At 37.2% G+C, this 24,916-nt stretch overlaps 2 protein-coding genes across 2 annotated transcripts in view; one reads left to right on the forward strand and one right to left on the reverse strand.

Moving 5' to 3' along the window:
• Window positions 1–785: 785 nt before the first annotated feature.
• nrn1b (neuritin 1b) lies at window positions 786–2,427 on the reverse strand. The gene is made up of 3 exons (XM_051868219.1): window positions 1,859–2,427; window positions 1,476–1,620; window positions 786–1,299 (listed from the first exon to the last, which is right to left on the reverse strand). Exons 1-3 carry the CDS (start codon window positions 1,911–1,913, stop codon window positions 1,071–1,073), a joined length of 429 nt encoding a protein of 142 aa, XP_051724179.1. The 5' UTR covers window positions 1,914–2,427; the 3' UTR covers window positions 786–1,070.
• A 1,485-nt stretch (window positions 2,428–3,912) lies between these two features.
• rreb1b (ras responsive element binding protein 1b) overlaps window positions 3,913–24,916 on the forward strand; it is a 40,959-nt gene continuing 19,955 nt past the window's right edge. Inside the window, exons 1-2 of the mRNA XM_051882284.1 lie at window positions 3,913–4,947; window positions 17,611–17,699. Coding sequence (XP_051738244.1) covers window positions 17,696–17,699 — 4 coding nt within the window. The 5' untranslated portion in view covers window positions 3,913–4,947; window positions 17,611–17,695. The remainder of the gene's footprint in view (window positions 4,948–17,610; window positions 17,700–24,916) is intronic.

Here is a 24,916-nt window from a genome sequence, read left to right on the forward strand (position 1 = left end):
AAAGCAACTCGCTGTATTGGGAGGGGGTGAAAGAGCAGGACTGTAATCTCAGGATCTCTCTAATGAGCTTGAACCTTTTGAAACTATTTATTTGACAGAGAATCTTAAAATATAACAAATAATTTATAGTGAGTGGAGAAGTCAAAAAATAAAAAATACATGGTCTTTATCCAAACAATATGTGATTTATTTGATTTGTACTTCATTTGCTTCAGTTTCAACACTTTTCTATAATTGTATGTATTGCAAATGCCATTTTAATTTATACATATTAGTCTACATTAGTCATTATTATCCTATATTGTATTAATATAATCTATTATATTAAGTTTATTTTGTTAGGGCAGATTGGGCTTTGAAGAAAAACTATCTGTGTTGTTAAATATGTGCTTATCAGATCATTTAGGCATGCTTAAATAATAAAACTAAATTCTATTATTGGTCCTCAGTGCAGAATGTCTGCTGTTTTTACACACCAATGGACAAAACGATTGTATTTTAAAATATAGATTTTCATAAGATTTTTACTGTAAATCATCTTCAAATTTTGGTAAAGAAAAAAATTAGGCCATTTAAAGGGATAGTTCACCCAAAATTAAAATTCTGTCATTACTTACCTCAAGTGGTTCCAAACCTGTATGACTTTGTTTCTTCTGCTGAACACAAAAGAAGATATTTTAAAGAACGTGGTAACCAGAGAGTTGATGTTACCCATTGACTTCCATAGTAGGAAAAAAATACTATGAAAGTCAATGGGTGCCATCAACTGTCTTGTTACCAACATTCTTTAAAATATCTTCTTTTGTGTTCAGCAGAAGAAACAAACTCACACAGGTTTAGAACCACTTGAGGGTGAGTAAATGATGACAGAATTTTCATTTTTGGGTGAACTATCCCTTTAAGAAAGTCATTTCTGAATTCTTCCATAATATATATATATATATTTTTTTTTTTTTCAAAGAGTGCCAAGAAGTCAATGTGCATCAAAACACGAATTGATTCAGCTGAAGAGAAACAGGGGTGCATATAATCCATTTAGGAACTTGTTTCAGGTCAGGTCTTCAGGTTTCTTACTCAAAAGTAAGCCAAGCCACCAGTGTGGTGAAACACATCAGCAGTATCTTCAGTTCCATTGTTAATAAAACTCTGGATACTCCATTATCCCCGGAGCATAATTCAAACAAGCTTCCCTGATAGTTCAAGCTCCGGGACTGAAGTTTCAGTTTTTCCCAAAGGCCTGCTCCTTCTTGACAATCTGCAATTGCGGTGGAGGCACACGAGTGGAAGTCATTCCAATATCTGCATGAGGATAAACACGAGATGCAGAAAATGAAATATGTTTCAGTATTGTGAGTCTGAGTCATGGATGGCATGAGTTCAACTCATAGATATGTCAAATCTAAAACATAAGAAGGACCACCAGATATTAAATGCTTAGCTTCTTCCAGAAATGATTGCAGACAGTGTGTACTTACGAGCAGATGGTCTGTAGGTTTTCGCTGTCATCCAGCTCTTGGGGATAGTTCACCATATTTTCTCCAAGACTGAGCAGGCAGTCTGAGAAACCTTTAAATACGTTTTCACATGTTCCTCCAGCACATGCTGCCTGTACCAATGAAACTGAAATACAACAGAATAAATCAGCCAGAATCATACACACAACTTGTTTTCCTTCAAAAGGAATTCATATAATCCTCAATTTAAAATTAACAAAATTCTGACCCTCACAGAACCATTCGGCTAGACACTTTAAATTAAAAAATATTCTCGACCTGAAGGGTGTGCAAAGTTTGAAAATTGAATTTCAGCCTTTTCAGTAACCTACTACAATTGGGGAAAAAAGGACTCACTGACTCACCTAGTTCCAGTGTGAAAAGTACCAAGTTGTATTTATCGGTCGAAGTCACTCCCATCCTACGATTAACAGGATTATTTTAATAGTCAGCGAAGGAGGTGTGAAATCGCCTAGCCTACTTCCTCTCATCAGGAAACTACTGCATTTCAAGGGGAAGTAAACTACTTCTGTCTCCCCACAGTTGCTAGCGATAAAGGACTGTACAGAAATAGAGATGTCACCTACCCACTCCCCCTTTTTTACTTTCTTGCGCTATGATGACGTAAGCGTGCACCTGACAGACAAAACCTCACGTTTAAATATAAAATGATTTTTTTTATACTGCATATTTATTGGAATCATTGTAAAATATATTCAATTAAACATCCTATAATTTATATTAATATTAAACATTTGAAGTATTTTTTTTCGTACAATTGCCTCAGTAATCCTTTGTAACCCAAATTAAGTGTAAAATCAGAATTTAGAACTTCTAAAAGGAACTTACGCGATTAATCACGGACATGTTCTAAACATGTAAATGTTCAGTGCTCTTTTCGTACAGTAGGTACCAGCATAGCGTGAATGGGTTATTCCAGAGTCAGGAGTGTGCGATTTCATTCTTAAATGGGAAAGGAACGTGCCTTAAGCGCCCCCAAGCGATCAGTATTTCAAACAACATAATTATTAACAACATAAAAAGCCTAAAGGAATTTACTGCAGATTGTCCTACATGGATATACATTCCATTAGCAAAACTCTTGTAGATTAACGAAATCTGGGAGCATTTCGTAATTATGTTCATCATATATTAAGCATGTTGATCATATCTTATATATGTTATAGTGTTTAGTTCCAAATTCATCAACAAAATTCAGCCTCCACTCCACAATACTATACACTACACAATAAACTAGCTATTATACAGTAGACTACCAAAAGCTACCACTTTACAATAAAATAAAAGCAAAAGCACCCCTTTAATACAATAGCCTGTCTGAATAAAATAGTAGGGTAGAGTACAGTTTTTTAGTTTTGATTGTTGAGGCCATAAGCAGTAGCCTACATATATAATTTGCCATCAGATGGCGCTGTTGTCAAATAAATAAGCCTTACTCTGTGTAAGGTTACTGGACGCACGTTTCCCAAACACATGCTCATACACAGGTATTTCAAATATTAGATCATCCATACGTGCATCAGCACACGCTCTCACACTCATTACAACACAGATATGAGTTGTAGCCTACCTAATAGCTGTATTGCCTTGAAATGTCATCATTATTTTGAATACCACATTCATTGTGTTTAACCTCGTCACTTGTTCAGTTTTCACTTTAGAGACTGTAAATATCACTCTATGAAAACCAAACATTTTGAATATTAACTAATATAAAATAAAGAAAACAATAGGCTAAAGAAAGTAAAAGCTAAAGGGGGTGGGGGTGGGGGGGGCTATAAACATGTTAATACAAATGAACTTTTACAGAGGAGTACAGAGGAGTTTTCTGCAGGATGGAGAACACTGTGTAGGCCAGAGGCAATTATACAGGTCACTGTGGGTCAGAGACATTGCTTAGTATACCACCCAACACAAGGTCACTCTCATGTGATTACATAAGGTGATGCAGAGACTGCTCTCTAGTGGCAGAACAAACACAAACTCACAGACCCAAAGCTGCTGCTGCTGCTGTCAGCTCTCAGGTATAAGAGTTATCCCAGGAAGAGTTAAACCACTAAAGGAGACGCATAGTTAAATGCACTAGCTTATATGAGTTACATGAGTTTCAACCAATGATAATGATGACTGAAGATAAATATTTTGAAAAGTTAGTAAAGTCCTCACCAAAGAACATCTATAAAATGGAAGCATCATATGTCATGAATTATTTATTTGTTTATATATTTATTTTTTCTTTACTCCCTTGAAAGTAATTTTCACTAAGATTGTGCAAAACATGCAGCATAATGGTGGGGAAATAATAATAAAAATACTTTTTTAAAGATTTGATTGGTTTATGCCAAATACATCTTCATGGTTGTAATTTATTTTTACAGGCATGGTGATGAAACAACACATTTTATTTATTTATTTTACAAAAGTAGGCCTATTTGCACACTGATTACTCAAACATCATTAATCAAAATATTAACTATATCAGACAAAGCTTTAAAAAGACTTTATACTTAGTATATTTGTTATGTTATATAGAAGCCACGATTTACAGAGGGCTGTTGTCGATTTTCACAGAAAATTCAGTAAAGTTGGCCTACAGAATGAGGTGAAACTCAAATTATTTCGTCTTTCTTTGACATTCATCGCATTGACATTTGTCTCTGATGCTATTAAATGCCTTTCCACAGTATTTTTTTAGATGACGTATGCTCCATCCCAGTATATGACGACCAACAGGTGTTTGTCTTGTGATAGAAAGAAGGCGCCAAAGAGCGAGGTGTGTTGCATCATCGGTTGCCTTTCACATAGTGATACTGGGGTCCCGTCGCTATCACGTTTACTTTTTCAGTCATTTTATATTGTTTACGCAACATAAAATATTATTTACACGATATAAAATATAAATTATTTATAAGAAGTTAATTTAATGTATCACAAAATGTGTTTATATGCCTAAAAAATGCTTTTAAAAGCCTGTTGTTACACACTTGTTGCTATAACAAGTCTATCTATCTATCTATCTATCGAATAATCAATTGGATGAGGCTGAAGGAGTGAAGAAGTTTTCCACCCCTCCCGTAGAGATGCTCACAGCTGAACTCCAGTGGCAGCCTCAGTAACACACGTCCCCTTGGAGACTAGAGCAACACGTGATGCGTCTACTTATCACGTTCACTGAGCAGCGCTCAGGAACACACTTTGAGGAAAAAGTGACTTTTCTGACCCTCACTCGTCGGAAGTATCGATGGCCATCATTCCTTTAGGGAGCTAACAGAGTGGGCGATGTGAAGTATCCAGTTGGCGAACTTTGCACATCCTCAAATACGCCATTTTGATCGCTCTCCGGAACAAGTTTGCAGTTTTTTTCGAAGTCCATCATCTCTTTTCACCATCACCATGTCTCAGCGCATTCAGCCCAACCCCGACAAAGTCAAGCGTAAGTACTGAGCACTTTTCTACATGTTGTTGTTGTTTACGTTCTCCATCCTGCCGATTGCAAACTTTGGTGGACTGATACTTTGTTGGAAGTTTTTAACTTGGAAGGCCGAAGATGTTGAGATGATGTCCGAACTTTTTTTTTCCTCGCACAGAGTTTGTGCTTCCTCGTTTCATTCTCGCATCCAAAGGTTGAACGCCTGACTACAGGAATTCACTCGCGTCTAACCAGCGCACATGTATTCAACCAGCATACCTTAGTTTACTTAACCACTTTAATTAACCATAAACTCGCTGTCATTAATATGACTTTATCTCCCATTTGACAAAATGTTTAGCTCATATATTGTCAACAAAAGTGAGTATTTTATAGTGAACCTAAGCATCCACATCAGAACTTTGATCGAGGCTAACGCGTGGGGGGTTGGACACGCTTCCCTTTATATTTTGACCTTGTCGGGACATGTTGTATTTACGTTTTATTTGCGCTTTCGACTTTTTTCATCATCGACGAGTCATTATTGTTCACCAGACCATCATCGTTTCGTTTGTCGCACTTTGCAAACTTAATGTTTGGGAATGTCAAAAGTTTTAAAGGAGGAAGTTCGCTGTCGTCGTGACTATCTTTGGGTTGGGTTTGCTGCATGAGATGAACAACGAATACTTTTACAAGAAAAAGTCGTTTATACTTGAACTAAGTAAGCCACATCGACGATACGACTTAAACATCTCAATTTGGGATGACTAATTACTAGGAGGATGCATCGTTTACGTGCGGGTGTTTCGATAGAGGCTGTGCTTGTGCCCTCCTCCCATCATCCTCTGTTCGTTCTCGCGTCTCTTTGGAGAATCAGAATGTGCAGAGATCCAGATGAGCAGTTCACATTCCATTACCAAATTCAACACTGGGCTCCAGGAGGCCTGCAGTGGCAGCATCATTCACTCGCTCAGTCCTCTCAATCCGCTGACTTTTAACTACATCATGGTTGTTTTGTACGGTAACTTCCATCCCCTTCTCTCTCAGAAAAAAAAAAAAAAAGTTTTTAAAAGTTGTACCTATATGGGGTACAACAGCTTGTCACTGGGGCAGTACCCTTGAGACAACTTTGTATCTTATCTACCCATAAATGTTGCATATTAGTAGTAACGTGTACCCTAAAGGTACTACTGTGAACTTAGAAGTAAATAAATTACAAAGATGTTTCTAGGGAACTGCCAAAGTGGCAAGTTGTTTTACCTGTAAAGGTACAATTTTGTTGTTGTTTTTTTTTTTTTTTTTTACATTTTTTCCCAGAGACTGTGTAGCTTTAGATGGTCATCTAAGGATATTGCTGAGATGTGGTTTATGATGACCTACTATTCATTTACAACCGGTGGTCCCTAAAACCAGGGGATCCGGAGAGACCCTAGGCTATATAAAATATAGAATTAAATTATATTTCCAGCAAATTATCTGATATGCAATATATAATGTAATATATGTTTATATACTGAGTCTGTAAATGTGGAAAACTTCTGATTTAGAGGGTTTTATGTTTGAAACGTATCATGCACAAATTAATTTTGCCCATAAGCATCACATTTTATTAAAAGAAACTTTGTTAATCAAAGATAAGTCGCAGTCCTTTGGGCAATCGCAGTGTGATCTTAAAAGATTAAGCCATTGTAAATGTACTCTGAACCAGGATGGGAACGTGTTGCTTCATCACCTTAAGCAAATATTTTACTACTCTATTACTTTGTATAAGCATAAATTTTAAGATTTTTTTTAATTTTTTTATCATTGTCTACTATTTTCTCCATGCAGAGAGGCAAGATTAAAAAAACCAAATCCTCCTTTTCTCATTTTCCTAATAGCTGCTGCTTTCACAATGCAGGCCGATGTAGGGTGGAGATGTGTTTGTTCAGACGCGTAAGGCAAGAAGACCATTGAAAATTCAAAGGCATGTTCTAGTGAACAGTCAACCAGTGGTCTGAGCTGTAATCTCCTCTGTCCTCAGCAGGGAGTCGCCAGAGATGAATAGAGAAAACCCATTGTGATCATCAGAGCTGCCGTGCTGATAGTGATAGAAAGGGGCCATCAGCTTTTACTCCACTTTGTATTCATATACTCTAAAGTATATAAAGAGTCTCAAAGCCCAACAAACAGACCTGTTGAGTGGATGGATTTGTTTTGTGCTTTTATTTTGGTCTTTTTGAATATCAAGATGCAGCCTTGGAAATGAAGGTCGGTACATCTTTATTAATATAAATTCATTAAAATCAACTCTTGGGGGTTCCCTAGTAAACTTCCTTTGACAAACATGCCCAACTGTGATTGTTTGCATAGAGTAAAGACAGAGGGACTGGTCTGTTGAAGTCCCAGAATGAATGGAGAAACTAGTTGGTCATCTCACCAAGCCTTTTGCCCCTAGTGATGGGTGTTCTGTTCACTCATCCATGGGTAGAGATGGGCGTCCTGTTTCGCTCTGGAGCTATTTTTAACCTGTCTATTTTAGATAAGATTATGTTCCCTCTCCCTCATAGGGAGTGGGAAGCCTGGTTTGGTCCTGGGGTCTGGGGTGAGACACTGTACCTGTGGGTCTTAAGAAAGTTAGTTTGCAAATGGATGCTACTCTTTGCATGTTTTATTCAAAGTTAAGCGACAGACTTTAACAATATTTGAATTATGACCCATAAATTACCAATGTTTGGTCATTAATAGCTCATCCTCATGTCAAACCTGTATGACTTATCTCTTTTTTTGTCCATGCAATGAAAGTCACTGGGATCCAGTGTTGTTTTGGACACCATTGATTTGGCCAATCTTGGCATATCATGAGAGGATTAAAAAAGGAAAAAACATGCCGTTGAAACTTATATTCATTTCTAATTAATTTATTTTATGTTTTATTTTTGCATATAAATGTTGAGAATATAACTTAATTAGATTTATTTTTTAAATGTACACTTTAATATAGTTTAATTAGTATACTTTCGGTCCATGGCTCTCAATTAAGTTACATTTTTGGTCCTTTGTAGTTAAAAGTTTGTGAACCTCTGGACTAAATTGTTACTTCTTAAATTATATAAGTGTAGCAAAGAAAAACTAAAAGTGAAACTGAGTCCTCATGAAAATGCTTTGGTGTAAGTGGGACGTGGATGACAGGAAATAGAGCAGCCTGTGTGGATAGAGGAAGTTAGAAAAAGATAGAAACAATAGGTACCGTATCCTTACCCCGTTAGTTTGAGAATCAAGTTGTGTGATAGTCAATCAAACATGTCATAATAGTCAAACTGTGATGTTTTACCACAATCATAAATAGTTTAACTTGCTGACACTCCTTTTTGAGGGATTGTGTGCTTTGCGTTCACTTTTTTTTTACGTTTGTCTGTGAGAGAAAAAGAAGACGAATCACACACGGCTTTGCAGGCCTCCTCCTTTGCCTCCCCCTGCTGCTTCCCCCGCCCCTCTTCTCCCACCCTGCCTCTGTTGCTGACTAAACAGTTTTTTCAGCTGGCAGTTGCCCACAGTCTGTGAATTTTTGATAGCTTCTAGAGAGGGAGCACAGCGAAGGGAGGCGGAGATGCTGAAGAAATGCTCTTGTTGCACATTAAGGAGTGAAGGAGGGAGACAGAAACGGGAAGATGGCAGGTCGAGTCACATTGTGGAACCAGTTCGTCTTGTACTAGCATTCTTTGTACTTCAGACTTCCCAGTTTCGAGTTCAAGCATTGAACAAACATTTCAAAGATATGAAAATATGCCTGTGGCTAATTCATCTGTATCATGTAGAGGAGTTTCTAAAAGTAATTCTAAAAACAAATTTTTGCTTTGGAAAAGAGCAGAAAAGCTTATGATCTGACATGAGTGTTAAACTTTTGTCATGAAACTCTACTAATCTAATGACGCAGTGAGTGGTGTCACGTCATGCATGATTTTATGAAATCTCATGACAAAGCTGTGACTTTCATTTCAGTTCCAGTTGATTGTAGTGATTCATGAGAGGAGGGAGGGACTCTGTATGACTGAGTGCAGGAGTCATTTAACTGGGAAATCTAGGTGTGCACTGCAGGTTGAAAAACTGATGTCAGTATCTCGTGGTTAAGCTGCATGGACTTTGAATTATACAGTCTCATCTAGCTTAGCACAAGGAGAGCTGCACAGAGAAATGTCCCGGCTGAGGACAGATCCTCTTCTGTGTCTCTGAGATCGATGTGCAATGGGAAACAGATGTGGCTGGGCTGTTCGTTCTGTACTTTTCTTCAAAGAGCCTCAATTAGCGTGTCCGTATACAGAACGACTTCATGAGACATATTTTGTCAGCTTTATAGATTTGTTATTTCTAGTCTAGGTTTGCAGCACTGTTCCCTAATATATCCGCGGATAGACGCCTTGCTTTCAAATGCTTCCGTGTGTATCTGTGTAAGCACTCGTTGAAGAGCGTCAAAGATGTCTATTTACAACATGTTTTTGAAGCGTTGATCATTGTAGCCAATCACAGACATATCTGTTGAGCACGTGAACACAGTGGCCAATCATAGGTGTTTAAGAATCTGCTCAACAGCGCTCAAAATGCTAGGGGGAAATGCTGGTATCGTGACATTTTTAAATTTTTAAAAAAGAATTTTGACAACACTACAAGTCATATGAACCACTTTTATGGTGCTATATGTCATTTTGGAGCTTATTATATATAAATTAGAGGGCAGGATCTCTGATGATAAATTGACAAGTATCATGGTTTGGAGCAACATGACCGTGATGACAAAGCAGACTCATTCACCAGCACATTTGTCTCATTAGTGAGTATTTCATGGCACATTATCACAAGATCTTGCCGTATCATCTGATGTCATGTTCAGTGGAGCTTTCATAATGTGTTAATACCTTTTAAAAGTTGTTTTTCAGTGGGATTAAAAAAAACAAAACAAAAACAGGTTATGAAGTCATGCTAGCGGAAAGATGCTAAAAGTTGACTGTTATCAGTCGACAGGATTAAGGTGATTCAGGCAGTTCTCTAGCAGCCTCTCCCAAAATGCCCTGAGGCAGTGTAGACAATGAAGCAAAATGGCGTCTTTTCAGGAGGAGAAACCCGGCCGCTCCCGTCTCTTCCAGCTCTTAGAAAATAAGACACAGTGTGTTTAAGGAGAACGTGCCTGTCCACCATCCTGGCTCTCGCTAATGTCTGATAATGCACACTTGCAACAGCCTTGTCCAAATCCCAGCTATGTTAAGTGTTTAGTCCTTTTTTAAACAAATATATTTTTGTTTTCTGTGTTTCCACACTCACATTTATCAACTTGCAAAACATTTGCAAGCAAATAGTACAAAACTGTCTCTATATATGTGTTCTCCAGCAAGGAAGTAGTTTTTACTTTATTAAAACTGTTAAACTAGGATATTGATTTTATAAAATTGATCCATTTCAAAAAGGTTTATGAGGCTTGTTTTCATGTAGTTAAATGTACATTAATTGTATTTTAAGTTGTATTTTGAGAGTTTATTCTCATTTAAATTAACTAATCGCCATTTTCAAAAGCTTGTCGAGGAGGAGAGGATTCCTGACAGAACAGGACAGGGAAAACAAAACATGGAAATGAGGCAAAGGTCACTCCTGGTTCTTTTGTAGCCCGGTTCATCTCAGGGTTGCAGTAAATATTAACCTGCTTATCACAGAGTATGGGATGTGTTCTTTTAGCATACTAGAATGAGACAAAGAACTTGAAGAGGCAAAATGAACACAAATGAGTAGGTATTTTAATCTGATTATCAGATTGTGAGTCTTAAAGACTCCATGATAACATGAGACATGGGTTTTATTCCATGTCTGTAAGTTTTGAAGCTAGGTTATGTAATTTAACTTCTAAAATAACCTTTAGCACATATATGCAAACCGTACAGTCTTTCTCATCTGGGAAAATGGACCAAAAATATTCATGACTCATCCTGCACTACACAAATGTTTATCCAATCAGATGCTCTCTAGAACGGGAATGCCCCTCCCCTTATTATCACCTGCAGCTGACTAGCAAATCCTGTTTTTATAGCTGTGATGCATCTGAAACATATTGTCAATATTAAAGTGAGCAATATAATCATAATCTTAACACACATGATAAAATTAGAACATAATAATATCCTTTATCTCTAAACTGGAGCGCTTGCTCAACAGTGCCCTCATCTCTCTACGCTCACTACTTTCAGGTAGATGATCTCTGATTGTTTAATTGTTTGTGTTTGTTGATGGGGTTTACTGCCATGCCCTCGTTTAGTTTATAATATGCATAAATGTTTACCAAGTAAACAAAAAAAGCTAATTCTAGCCAATCAGAGAGCTGTTCTATGTGACCTCCCCCATCTCCAACCAATCACAGCATTGTCTTTACTATTTACTGTGTTTACATGTTTGCTGTGTAAATGCAGCTCACAAAACATGCAGTTTTGTGAGTAGCCGTGCCACTTGGTTTAAGCATCATTCTCTTTCGTTTGGGCTACTAACAATGTGAGTATACCACAATGCAGTCAAACAGCTATGTTTGAGATAATCATTAGATAGGACAGACTAAAAACCAAATAAAGTAAATAGACGCTTTACCTTTGGCCAACCATTTCCAGCTGTGCAGAGGTCTGTGTTATCTGCATTTACATAGCCAGCATGTAACGTACAATTTGGAGTTTAGAAACAAACACTGAAAAAGTGGCCAAAAACACAAATATTATTTTGTAGCCTACTCTCAAAGATGAATTTAACAAATATATCTTCAAAATTTGTGTACTACACTGCAAAAATTAGGTTCCTTAGTGTTTTTATCTTGTTTTCCAATAAATATATCCATATATGTATATATGTGTACATATGTAGAATGCTAAAATAGCATTTTTTTCCCCCCTCATCAATTTAGTTTTCATCATGATCTAATTGTTTCTGTCAGTCTTGAGTTTGCCTCAGATCAGTGTGCTCACCAAGGCAAAGTACAGAAGATTATGAGGGGGACCATGGTAAGAGAGGGATTAGTATACACACGCATATGGACTCTGCCCGCAGAAAATGACTTTGTGAAGGTTTTACTGACATTTAGGGGCTTCCAAACTCTTCTTATCAGGTTCTCTGCATGCAATTTCCATTTGTTTAACATGATAATGCTGCAAAACTCTGCAGTTTTATGTCAGTAATATTAGTTAATCCTAATGGTTAACGCTGGATGGAGACCATCTTTGCACTGCCCCCTCCAAATGTCTCCTGTATGTTGCACCCTCACAGTAGCGGTCTGTCCACTGGCACCAGAGCTGCTCTAACACAAAGTCTTACTTATTTCAGCGATGGCTGTTGTGTATGCGCGAGCACAGTGGATTATTTTCGCAAAGGCAGTTTGCTTTTCTCCGTTCTAGCTTTTGACAAGCGCCATGTGGTTGACAGACAACCTCCGGCTGTTTCCAGCAGTTACTCGCTCAAATAAGCCTTGCAATGTCACCTGACTGCCCTGACTGGATTGGTCGTATTAGACGACAGGGCCCTTGAGGAGGGGTGGGGCTTCGGGGGTGGGACTCTCTGGAGTCAGTGGGACTCTCTGGCAGTTTCTATGGTGACTAGCGGTCAGTGATGTGGCCCTGTACTTTGATCAGGGTAGCCCTGAGGAGATGGACACAACGGTCCCATTTGAGCAGAAGAACATTCTTGAGATGAAAAGCCCATGTGTAGTTTATAATTAAGCCCCATTGGTGACTTATTTTATGCAGAAGTAGTCTGTGTGCATGCGAGCTCATGCATGCATGCATGCTCATTCAGAGGCGCAAGAGTGGGCGCGCTGAATAGACAAAGTCTGTGTCTGATGATAAGGACTTAGAAAAAACTCAGTTGAAGGTGGGTGGAGAAGGACAGAGGGCCGGTTGGGGTGGATATAACAGACATTAGAAGCAGAGGGAGCTGGCATGCATGCGTGCAGGCGGGAGGCTGCGAGTTCTGCAGTGGAGACAGTGAGCGTAAACATGCGTAACACTGCCAAATACACTTTCTGACCTACTTCAGCTCACTGGGAATACACTGTATTGTCTGGCCTGAGACAGTGGCTGTCTGTGAGGCCTCAAACCTCAAATCCTTTACCGAACGATTCATTCCGCTGCAGCAGAGTGGCCCTTAAAGATGGGTTTGGAGAAAGTCGGTGAGATGGGGAGAGATCAGGGTGTGGGGGGTGGGTGGTGGGTTGTGAAATAATGACCAGAAGTGTACGCTTGGGTAAATCTGCACTGGGATTGAGTTTTAAATAGCCTGGAATGCACAGTGCTGGAAATGGGAGGTAGTTCAGAGAGCTCAGCCTGCTATACTGCAGCGCGCCATCACAGGACGGCAGCTGTATGTGACAGAGGAAGTTAGGGTCTCCTCGCAGTGAATGGATGGTTACGCTCTGGTAGCACAGACTAAAAGATGGTCTGCATGTGGGTTGCCGGGCCAAGAGGTGAATTTTTCTTCACTAAAATAATCTTGACGTTAGTGATGCACCAAAATGAATATTTTACCAGATCACTGAAAGCGAAATTAAAGTTGTCAGTTAGCCAAAACCAATTTATGCCAAAAGTAATTTGGGTAATTAAAATCAGTGTGCTGTTCAGAGAGGCGTATTCTCACGTGATAAATTAAACTTGTGGTAAAGGACGAAGTACATTAGTACATGACTACATGTATATCATTTGATACACAATATATAGGTACCAGTTTATTTTTTATTTTTTTTCAATATATATTGGTCATAATTTGATATTTAATTGTTTATGCTCTTTTCCCCTGTTTTTAACCTTTTTGATTACATTTGCCACCATCTAAGGCTCACTCAAAGTTAATGTTTAGAAAACAGTCATAATTTTATAACACTGTTAAACATAATCTTTTGCAAATCTGAAATGAATATCCATTTTTCATACTGTACATTATAATTTTGTAATTGATTAAATTAGAGTTATTATCAGTAACTAAAAATAAAATTAAAACCATTAAAAAACGTCATTAACTGAAGTAAAATAAAATATAAAAAATTTAGCTAGTTGGCAGGGTAACATTTCTAATTTTCATTTAAGTTGATGTAGGCCTACTAAAATAACTAAAGCTAAATAAACTAAAACATTATAGTTTTTTAATAAGTTTCATTAAATTAACATTAACTGAGATTAATAAATGCTGTAGAAATATTGTTTACTCTTAGTTCATGTTAACTAAAGTAGTTAATGAAACCTGATTGTAAAGTTTTACAAAAAATGACAAAAAAAGACAAAATTACTACAATTTAACTAAAATTAAAAGTGAAAACAGAATATAAAAATGAAATCTAATTGAAACATTATTGTCATGACAACTCTCTGGAAATTGGTATGGTAATAGAGATTGGCACTGTAATGGTTATGGCAATTATAATGTATTTGGTCTTGACGGAATAGATCTATATGGTGCTGCTGCTGCAGAGCAAGTACAGAGACTTGCTACTGCCAATACATTCACAGACATTGTTGTAAGCATGTAAGATATGCTGCTGCTGCTGCACAGGTGGAGCTGGGGAAGGTGGAGGGTTTCTGAAAGCACGCTGCAGACTGCTAACAGCAATACTATTTGTTTGAATGTTGAGCCGCAGCCCACTGGCCGCTGATGCAACAGCAACCAATCAGCTCTGCTATGTAGATAATGACGTGATCGCTACCTAAATAGTTAAATCAGCCTGCGCCATCTAGAGTTTCATGCCAGAACTAGGTAATTTTCACCACCGCCCATAATTGGCCAGTGCATCCCTATTATCAAAAGTTTGTAGGCCTTTTTTTATGAGTGTAGTAATAGCCAGTAGCTCATGCCCCACTGTGAGCATCCTTCCACCCAAACACAAATAAATCATATTTTTGATTATATTTATTGACTTCTCACTGGAGTTCATCCTTTCTGTGTGATGTCATGGGTTTTGCTGGAGCTCCTGGCTTGGTTGCCTTAAAACAAAATGGTTGCTGTATGCAATAAAAGCCAAAGGTCATGTCAGGGCCACCTGTTTGGAGTGACAGCTGAGTGCTGCTTTGCCAAGGGCCTCATGTGGTCCCCTCCTCCTCCTCCTCCTCCCGTTAACCCCTTGTGTTCATTCCAATCAGAGTTTCAAACACATTTCTTGATTTGTCTCGGTCTTTCACTACTCCTTCACCTGCTGGAAAATCCAGCTGAAACCAGCCTAAAGTGATAGCTGTGTTTTGGAACATGATAGTTGGTGTCTAGCTGGTCCATGCTGGTCTACCAGCTCAGCCAGGTGCCCAACAGCTGGTTCTCCAGTTGGCCAAACACCTAAACCATATTAGAGCAGCTAGAAACCAGTCATTATGTTGTACAACTTAGATTTTCTATTTTTGTTTTTCAGTTTTACTCATCTTTCCATATTTGATATGTAGAAGAATTACAGTACACTTTTTATAGTGCTCATATATTCTTATATGACTCTAATTTAATATTTTTCATTTTGAACTCTGTTCAGTTCTATTTTTTTGCCTGGAAATTAAATTGCAGAAAATTAAACAACACATCATAATAAGGACATTTGTAAAGGAAATGCAGCAGAAGTTTGTGATGAAGTAAGATGGAGTTTGTTAGGATGTAGGAGGAGGAGAACCACCCAGAGAGAGAGTGAGAGTAAGATGGGAGGAACGAGCAGAGCAGTAGAACCAGTTTAACCAGAAACCTCTCCTCTTGTCAGGAATCCTCCTTCTGGTTCTCGTAGCACTGTAGCCCCCATCCCCACCGAGACCCTTCTATTCTGACACCTCCCCCACTCAACACAAACACACATACACACATGCTGAAACTGATACAGGAACAGTATGGAGTGTAGAGGCAGCAGAACGCGATAGCCCCATGAGCCAACACCTGCCCACAATCCAACACTTGCCTGTGCCTGTCACATAGGGATGCAAGAGCTTTGACACACTCTTGCCTTAGACACACGCTCTTTCTTTTCCTTGTTGTTTTGGCCTTCTTAAGAACTTTTGTACCAGTGAAGTGTGCAGAACTCTACTTCCTTACCTGCTTACTTTTACATTTATTCATTTGTTTGTTTTATCAGTGTTCCCTGAGAACCGAACACATTACCTTGTTTTTTTTTTTTTTGAGTCATTGTTTACTTCTTTTTGATTAAAAAAGGTTTTTTATATTTATTCAACATTTTATCATGTAATAATCATTTTGTTATTGTTGCTTTTGGAATAAAATGGCATATACACTACTGTTCAAAAGTTTGTGGTCAGTAAGATTTATTTATGTTTTTGAAAGAAATCTCTTATGCTCAAGGCTGCATTTATTTGATCAAAAATACAGTAAAAAAAATGGCGAAGCTGAATTTTCAGCATCATTACTCTTGTCTTCAGTCACATGATCCTTCAGAAATCATTCTAATATGCTGATTTGGTGCCCAAGAAGCATTTCTCATTAATATCAAAGAGTTTTTGTGGAAGGTGAATCTATTTGATGAATAGAAAGTTCACTTTTGATCAATTTTAATGCATCCTTGCTGAATAAAAGTATTAATTAAAAAAAGCTTATTGACGATAAACTTTTGAGCGATAGTGCAAGTTTCACAGTGGAAAATAACATTTTATTCAGTGAAAATAACATTTTAATTCACAATAATGTGCAAAAATACAAAAATGTATGAATGACAAAAAACTGTAACAGTCCAAAATTTACACATTTTGGATTGGATCATTGTTAGTGCATTGCTATTATTCAGCAGCTTTTTTTTTTGTCATCATAATTTCATTAACAATATGCTTTAATTAGAATCGTTTAATTATCGTCATTATTTTTGACAAAATCAAAACCTTAGAGGAACACAAAACACAGAAAGAACGAACTGGGGAACTCAAACTTGTATTGCCTGCGTAAGCTCCATCATGCTGTATCAAATTAGCTTATTTGCTGTAAAAAATGTTCACACTTTTTACTCTAACCCACTTTATTTGTCTCCATGGCATCACGTGAAAATCTGTCAAACAAACATATGTTTTTTCCTGACTGGATAATTTGAAATAAGTCTGTTTTGTGCATCCTGACAACCTTAAGCTCCGTCCATCTGCCTGCCATCTATCTTCATAACGTCATCCGTCTCTCTATCCCCTCATCCTCACACTCTTCTGTCTCCTTTTGTTCCTGGGTCTTTTAATACCAGCTCTTGTGATATGCTATTGTAAAAGCAGTAGTAATGTTCCATACAGATGCCTGTAGCACTGGCTCCTACGCTCACCAGAGAGGAAACTTGGCAGTGCATGTGACTTTGTGTTATGTGATGGCAGCCCGTTTCAGTTTACCAGCTGAACAAGAGGCCTGAGGCTGGATCTCTCCTGTTACCTTTACACTACAGAGAGCACATCTGAAATGATGTCACTCTTTCTCATGTGGCCTTTTCAGGTCGCTGTCTCTCACCAGACCTCGCCTAATGGGAAAACGTGCTCTGAATCCACAAGCTGCTCGTAGCCTGAAGGATTTCTCATTTTAATCCCAAAGGGGAAACATCACACATTCATTTTCTTGCTTACTCAGCGGCTTGGCTCCCTTTAACTCTTGTGTTATTTGTGCTTTTTTAAACATAACACTCGCTTTGTATACAGCTTTCTTGCGGTGTAACACTTTCATTGTGTATAGTAATTGTGTGTGTGTGTGTTTTGCTTTTTTCAGTATGAACAGAGGTCGCTGTCGCTCATCCTGTGTTCGTGACCCTGTGACTCCATGACCCTGTGACGTGTTTAGCCCAAATCTTAAAATGGGTAAATATGCAAAAGACACCGGACACTACTGACTATTCCCTCTCTCTCTCTCTCTCTCTCTCTCTCTCTCTCTCTCTCTCTCTCTCTCTCTGTGTGTGTGTGTGTGTGTGTGTGTGTGTGTGTGTATCTGCAGGCAGCATAGGTGTTGGGTTCAGATTTCAGGCTGTGTGTAATGTGTGTAATTTTTACAGAAAAAGAAATTCTACTGTAAAAACCTGTTAATTGGTTAACAGTATGTTAAATTACCACAAAAATGGTTTAACATTGCATTAAATGCATTAAAATTAAATTTATGGATTATGGTAAGTACTATATAATTTACACAGTGAAAACAGTAAAAGGTTTGTATTACCCTGTGCACCATCTGTATACGAGTATTGGACATGTTTTATTAACTCTGATTCATCATGTGATTTTTCTACTGTACAACCTGTATTATCATGGTGGTTATCAGTACATTTTAAGGTAAAAAAATTGATTTTCATTGTTCAAGTAGAAAACCATATTACTTAATGAAATAAATGGTTATAAGTTATAAAACATACAGGCAACAATATGCATTCTGGTAATACCTGAAACATTCTCACCATACTGTTTATAGTGAAGATATTTTGGCCACGATAGCAACATAAATTTAACAAGATATTTTTTTACGGTCTAGATTATACTTTGCTTTATGATCATGTGGTCCTTTGCAGGCGTCTGAATGATGTCACATCCTGTCACATAATATTGAACGCATGACTTGATCCAAAATGGTCCCTTTATATTGGTTACTCCGAATGACATCAATGAAATTCATTTTTCCGGACATTTTTTCTCATAACAAAGCAATGACTTCTATACATAATTTTAATACCATTTTGCACTATGTTGATATATGAAGTTATAAAATCATGCCAGAATAAAAAATATATACATTTATTAAATTTTTTGATATTTTAATCACAAATGAATTGGCTGTATTGGCCTTAAAAAGTTATAATGGTTAAACCGAATGACCTTTTGACACTTCAAAATCTTTAAAATACCTTTATATGTAGCAAAATATATTTAAAACCTTTTGGATTCTACCTTACATACTTTGGATGTCATATCTTTGTTTTTTATTATTAAGGCCTTTGGACAAAAAAATGACCAGTCACGTCATTGACCCATGTCCATATAGAGTTGCCTGACAAGAGGACATCTGTGTGGATAGTCAGGAGGTGTTGCCGAACCTTTATTAAAAGATTTGTTTACCCAAAAATGTAAATTCTGTCATAATTTACTCACCTTCATGTTTTTAAAAACCTAAAAGACTTAATTTCTTCTGTGGAACTTAAAAAGAGACATTTTAAACATTAGGAACCAAACAACATCGAACCCTGTTGACTTTCTTTGTACGGACAAAAACATGGAAACATTTTCCAAAATATCTTGTGTTTTGCAGAAGAAAGAATGTCATATGAATGATGTCTGAATGAATTTTCATTTTTGTGTGAACTATTCATTCAAGGATATTTAAAATTTTACTTAGGTTGAGTGTCCGTTCGGAACATCTTTATTTAGATATCAAATAGTATTTCATAGGTTGAGATGCTAATTATTCTAAATGAGACAGGGAAAAAGAGATGGAGGGTTAGGTAGTGTTGGGAGGAGGAATATAAGTGAGTGAGATGGAGGATGGCCTGTAAGATGGAGGATGATAACAGGGAAGAACAGGGGAGCTCTGCAGTGTAGAGGAAGCAAAGGAGAAGAATGGCTCAGCATTCCCCAGAACTTCCCAGCCACCACACCAAACAGGAAATGCACAAGTTCCCCGCTTTCTCCCTGGTGGAACAAGGAGGGGTGAGGTTGGGGGGGGGGGGGAGACTTTCCATTCCTCTGTTTACTTATGAACGAAAAGAGGAATAGACTGGTCAAGAACACTCTGAATGACAGCATAAATCTACTGTGAGCATTCATGCAGTGGGGTCATTCCTTGGGATTTGAGAAAGTTTATTGCTGCGCTCCAAAACCTAGTTGAGCAAACCCAGAATGCATTGCAACTACCTCAGTGAAAAGAATAAATCCAATATGGTGGAGGTGAGAGAAATGCTGGTAATATACATAGTTATTTGTGTGTGAAATGTATTCTTAATGCTTGGTAGAGTATTGTTTGTTAGCTTCGCAACATGCTAATGCCTAATTCTGTTGGAATCAATTGGGAGTTGAGTCTCCAGTGCAGAGCACTAATGTAGAGTGTTACAGATCTGTCACTTAAGTGGTTTCATGATGATTAAGATGCTGCCTTAAAAGGTAGCTGTCTATATAGGCCGCTCAATAGGTTTTGGACCATGTTTTCTTCAGAGGATCAATGAATGGGCCTATATGCCTCCTCTTCTGGTTTCTGTCGTCCTGCTGGTTCACCTTGAAGTGTGAGTGTGTAAAAGAGAGTGATGGTCAGGGGCAGATGGACTCATCATTATCTAGTGTTATCTGTTCCCAGTAGGAGGGAAGGTCTATATAATCCCCACACTCCCATTAACTAAGACACTTTTATAGCCTGTAGGTCATGTGCTTGCCTGGACAGTGTCTATCAGAGCATCAACACTCCTTTTTTCTATTTGTTCTTTTCATTCTTTACATGTATAATGTTTTTTGAATTATTACTGGTGCTTATTAAGGTGAGCATCACTGTAATATTATTATTGTTTATACTTTGCTTTATACTCTACTTACTTTATATAGCTTTAACATCATTTTGAACAAACCACTATGAAGTATTATCTAGGGATGAGAATATCACAGAAACCTGGGAGTGGGTTTGTTTGACTTGGGCCAGGATACAACCACCCAGAACACCTTGCCAACCACAAAGCAACTTGCTAATGTCACTCAGTCAGAATGCTTTAGCAGCCTCATGGCAACACCCTGGCAACCCCTCACAACAACAAATCAAATGGGTGGAAATTTAGTTTTTCATTTACATATGTACTACTGTTTAAAAGTTTGGGGTCACAAATTTTTTTAATTGAAACTTTTGTTCGGCAAGAACACATTCAATTGATCAAAAGTGACGGTAAAGACAGTTAAAATATAAAAAAAAACATGCTTCATGGTTTCCACAAAAATTTTACTTACACTGAAGACTGGAGTAATGGCTGTTGAAAGTTCAGCTTCGCCATAAGAGACATCTTTCAAAAACCTGAAATCTTACCAAGCTTTAAAGGGTTAGTTGACCCAAAAATGAAAATAATGTCATTTATTACTCACCCTCATGTTGTTCTACACCCGTAAGACCTTCATTCATCTTCTGAACACAAATTAAGATATTGTTGATGAAATCCGATGGCTCAGTGAGGCCTCTATTGAGAGCAAAGCCATTCAAACTCTCAAGGTCCATAAAGGTACTAAAAACATATTTGAAACAATTCATGTGAGTTCAGTGGTTCTATCTTAATATTATCAAGTGACAAGAATACTTTTTGTGCGCCAAAAAAACAAAATAAAGTCTTTTCAACAATATCTAGTGATGGGCGATTTCAAAACACTGCTTCGGAACTTTACTAATCGAATCAGTGGATCGGAGCGCCAATGTCACGTGATTTCAGCAGTTTAGCCGTTTGACAGGAGATCCGAATCACTAATTCAAAACAAAAGATTCATAAAGCTCAGAAGCTTCATGAAGCAGTGTTTTGAAATCGGCCCATATAGATATTGTTGAAAAGTCGTTATTTTGTTTTTTTGGTGCACGAAAAGTATTCTTGTCGCTTGATAATATTAAGATAGAACCACTGAACTCACATGAATTGTTTCAAATATGTTTTTAGTACCTTTATGGACCTTGAGAGTTTGAATGGCTTTGCTCTCAATAGAGGCCTCACTGAGCCATCGGATTTCATCAACAATATCTTAATTTGTGTTCAGAAGATGAACGAAGGTCTTATGGGTGTAGAACGACATGAGGGTGAGTAATAAATTACATTATTTTCATTTTTGGGTCAACTAACCCTTTAACTTTTGAACGTTAGTGTAGTTGGTTTTGAACTTTTTGTTTACCTCCTGCCAGTTCATTTGATTTTATGTCTCACATACCAAATATTTTGCCATTTATATTAGTCCTATGAACCACGTGATGATGTGTTTAACTGTGATGCCCATCTGTTGTCATTAGATCCAGTGGCTAATTAATTACTGTCTTTAAACCTAATCCTCTCACTGAGTCCAGAAATGCTTGGCTAATAACAGCTCATTAATCTCAGATAATCTCTGGATCTATGCTGTATTGCTATCTCAGCTTGCAGCACTTATATGATGCATCTGTGAGGCTGATTGAGCCTAGGCCACACACTCTAAATTATCCATTTATCCCTCTTATTCACTTTTAAAAATCCTCAATGGATTGAGGATTTTTTGAAAGATATTAATGAGTTTATTCAGCAAGGATGCATTATATTTTTAAATGGCTAAAGGCTTTTATAGCAAAGCTTTTCAATATCTGGCCTTAAGGGCCGTTCACACTGATAGCCATCTGCAGCAACACAGTCATTTGTTTTCAGTGAGAGTGGACGATTTCTGTCGACATAAGCAACAGCAACCATTGGTGATGCAATTTGAGCATGTCCAGAGTTTAGCTTTATGCAAATGAGAGACAACACAATAGAGATTTCACTGATTATTTAATTTGTCTGTGCCCACACATAGCAATATAATGGAAAAAAATGTGTCAGAATTTGATGTCATTCTAAAGCAGTGTTAATTTCGTTGACGAATAAATTTCGTCATAATTTTTGTCAACGACATTTTTTCACGAAAAAAAAAAAAAAACGAGACGATGACTAAATAAAAATGCGTTTTGAATGACTAAAACTATGACTAAAATCTACTCTAATTTTCGTCAACGAATAAAAATGAAACGAAAATGAAAGAGAGGGACGATTAGGGAAGATATCCAGTTAGGACTGCTGTCCTGTGTGGAAGATGCGCACATTTGAAGTGTAACATGGTGATCTAACCGCGGGAAACGTGGCGCTGTTGCATACTCTACAGGCTCGCGCAGCAGCACTTCAGACTGCTTCACAATTAATGAATAGCGCACATTTATGCCAAGCGATTACTTATAAACTAATGTTGATGAACTATGACAATGTTTACTATACAATGTTTATATGGTAGTATGTTTTAGACGGTTATAAGAATGCATATTTTATCACCCTCATGAGCAGCTTGCTACAGTGCAGACTGCAGACATTTCAGAATAAGAGTCACGGTGTGTTTCGTAATGGTTTATAATTATTATTTTTTCCTGGTCATTATTGTTATATTGTTTACACAATAAACTGTATTTAATTTAATTTCTATTTAATTCATAGTAAACTACTGTATCTTCTGTCACAGGAAGGAAAGACTAAGAACATTATTTGACACATTATTCAATATATTTTACAAGTATAAGGGTTATTATAGTTAACTAAACCTAAAACCAAAGAAATCTTCATTACTTGAAATAAACGTTAACTGAAAAAAAAAAAAATATATATATATATATTAAAAAAATGTAAACATATTTTATTTCATCTAGTTTCTAAGCTTTAGCTTAACCTGAGGTATCAACAAACAGAAATAAAAACTTATAGACATTTAAAAGCAAAAACTGAAAGACATAAACACAAAAAATTTCTATAACTTTTAACTAAAATTACAATGAAAGCAGAAAAACTAAAAATCAAATCTAATAAAAATTTTAAACGAAAACTATAATAGTACCTCAATGATAAGTGTCAATCCCTGAAAATACTGAATTTTGCTCTTTCGTGTCTTTTTGCACTTGAACGGTCAAAAACCGTCTGCTTTGGCGAGTAAAGTACAGTTGGGTGAACATAAACAGTTTGGGGAATATCAGATGTACCTATATCAGTGTATAGGATCTGTGTATTGTTAGAGAAATGCTTAATGCATTACAATTTAAATAAATTAGATTTTAGTCGACTAAATCTACTGTAGATTTAGTCGAGTAAAATCTTATGATATTTAGTCGACTAAAACTAAAACAATTTCTTATGACTAAAATATGACTAAAACTAAATGGCATTTTAGTCAAAAGACTATGACTAAAACTAAATCAAAATTTGCTATCAAAATTAACACTGTTCTAAAGGGCTTTTTACACTGCACTTAAACCTGGGTTATCGTCGTTCTAAACACCGCTTTTAACCTCGGGTAAAAGAACGTTTCACACTTGTAATTTAGAAGCAGGGTTAGCACTGCTTTTTACCCGGGGTTATGAAACCCTGTTCCGGAGCAGGGTTAGCACGACTTTTGCTTTGCCAAACTTGTACAGTGTGAAACGATGCAGTGTTAGTATGTTACAACTGGACGCTTAGCAACAGACAACCAATCGCGTACTCATATTTGCCTGCTTTGGACAGTCATGGAAACACTGCGTATTGTATATAAACAGTAAATTCCGAGTTTGAGAGGAAAAGTATCAAATGCTGACATTTGAGTGGAGACTGTTTCATTCTTACTTTTAGTCTGAAATGTCCATTTAGTATAAGCTCGATAGTACAGTCGGCAATGCGAGGATGCGCAATGCTAGAGCTATGTAAACAGGACACGTGCTACATTTATTCAATCAATGACACTGACACCACAAATATGCAAATAAGAACGATAACCTAGGGTTTAGGAATGTACAATGTGAACCGTCAGCTTATGAATAGCCCGGATTTATTAACCTCGAGTAAATTATGAGCAGTGTGAAACGTGATGCAAGATAACCCAGGATTCCATTTACCTGGTGTTTAGAATGACCCAGGGTTAGCTATTTCAAGTCTGAAAAGCCCTTAAGTGAGTTTGATTCATACATTGATAATTGTTAATTTTAATTATGATATGCCAGTATTACTGCTATGGCCAGTTACATGACCCACCAGTAACATTAGGACATCCAGCATTAGGAACACTTAAGGTGTGGTCACATTAGTGAAATTTTTTCCATTATCAATAGTGCAGTGATGTATGAAGCACTTCTCACACAGAAGTCACTTTTAAAACCAAGAAGCTTTTTTTTTTTGGGAGTGTGGCGAAATCGAACATGAGCGAAATTTGAACATGAGCAACGGTAAATGTGACCGCTTCATTATTAGCAACCTAGTGACCTCCAGTCAGTGTGAACATGCATTACACACTGCCATATGTGCATCTCTTTTCCTCAAAGTAAAATCCTTTTACAAATAGTCAGCACAATCAGA

This window comes from Ctenopharyngodon idella, chromosome 2 (genome assembly GCF_019924925.1).
Source record: "Ctenopharyngodon idella isolate HZGC_01 chromosome 2, HZGC01, whole genome shotgun sequence".
Classification (NCBI taxonomy): domain Eukaryota; kingdom Metazoa; phylum Chordata; class Actinopteri; order Cypriniformes; family Xenocyprididae; genus Ctenopharyngodon; species Ctenopharyngodon idella.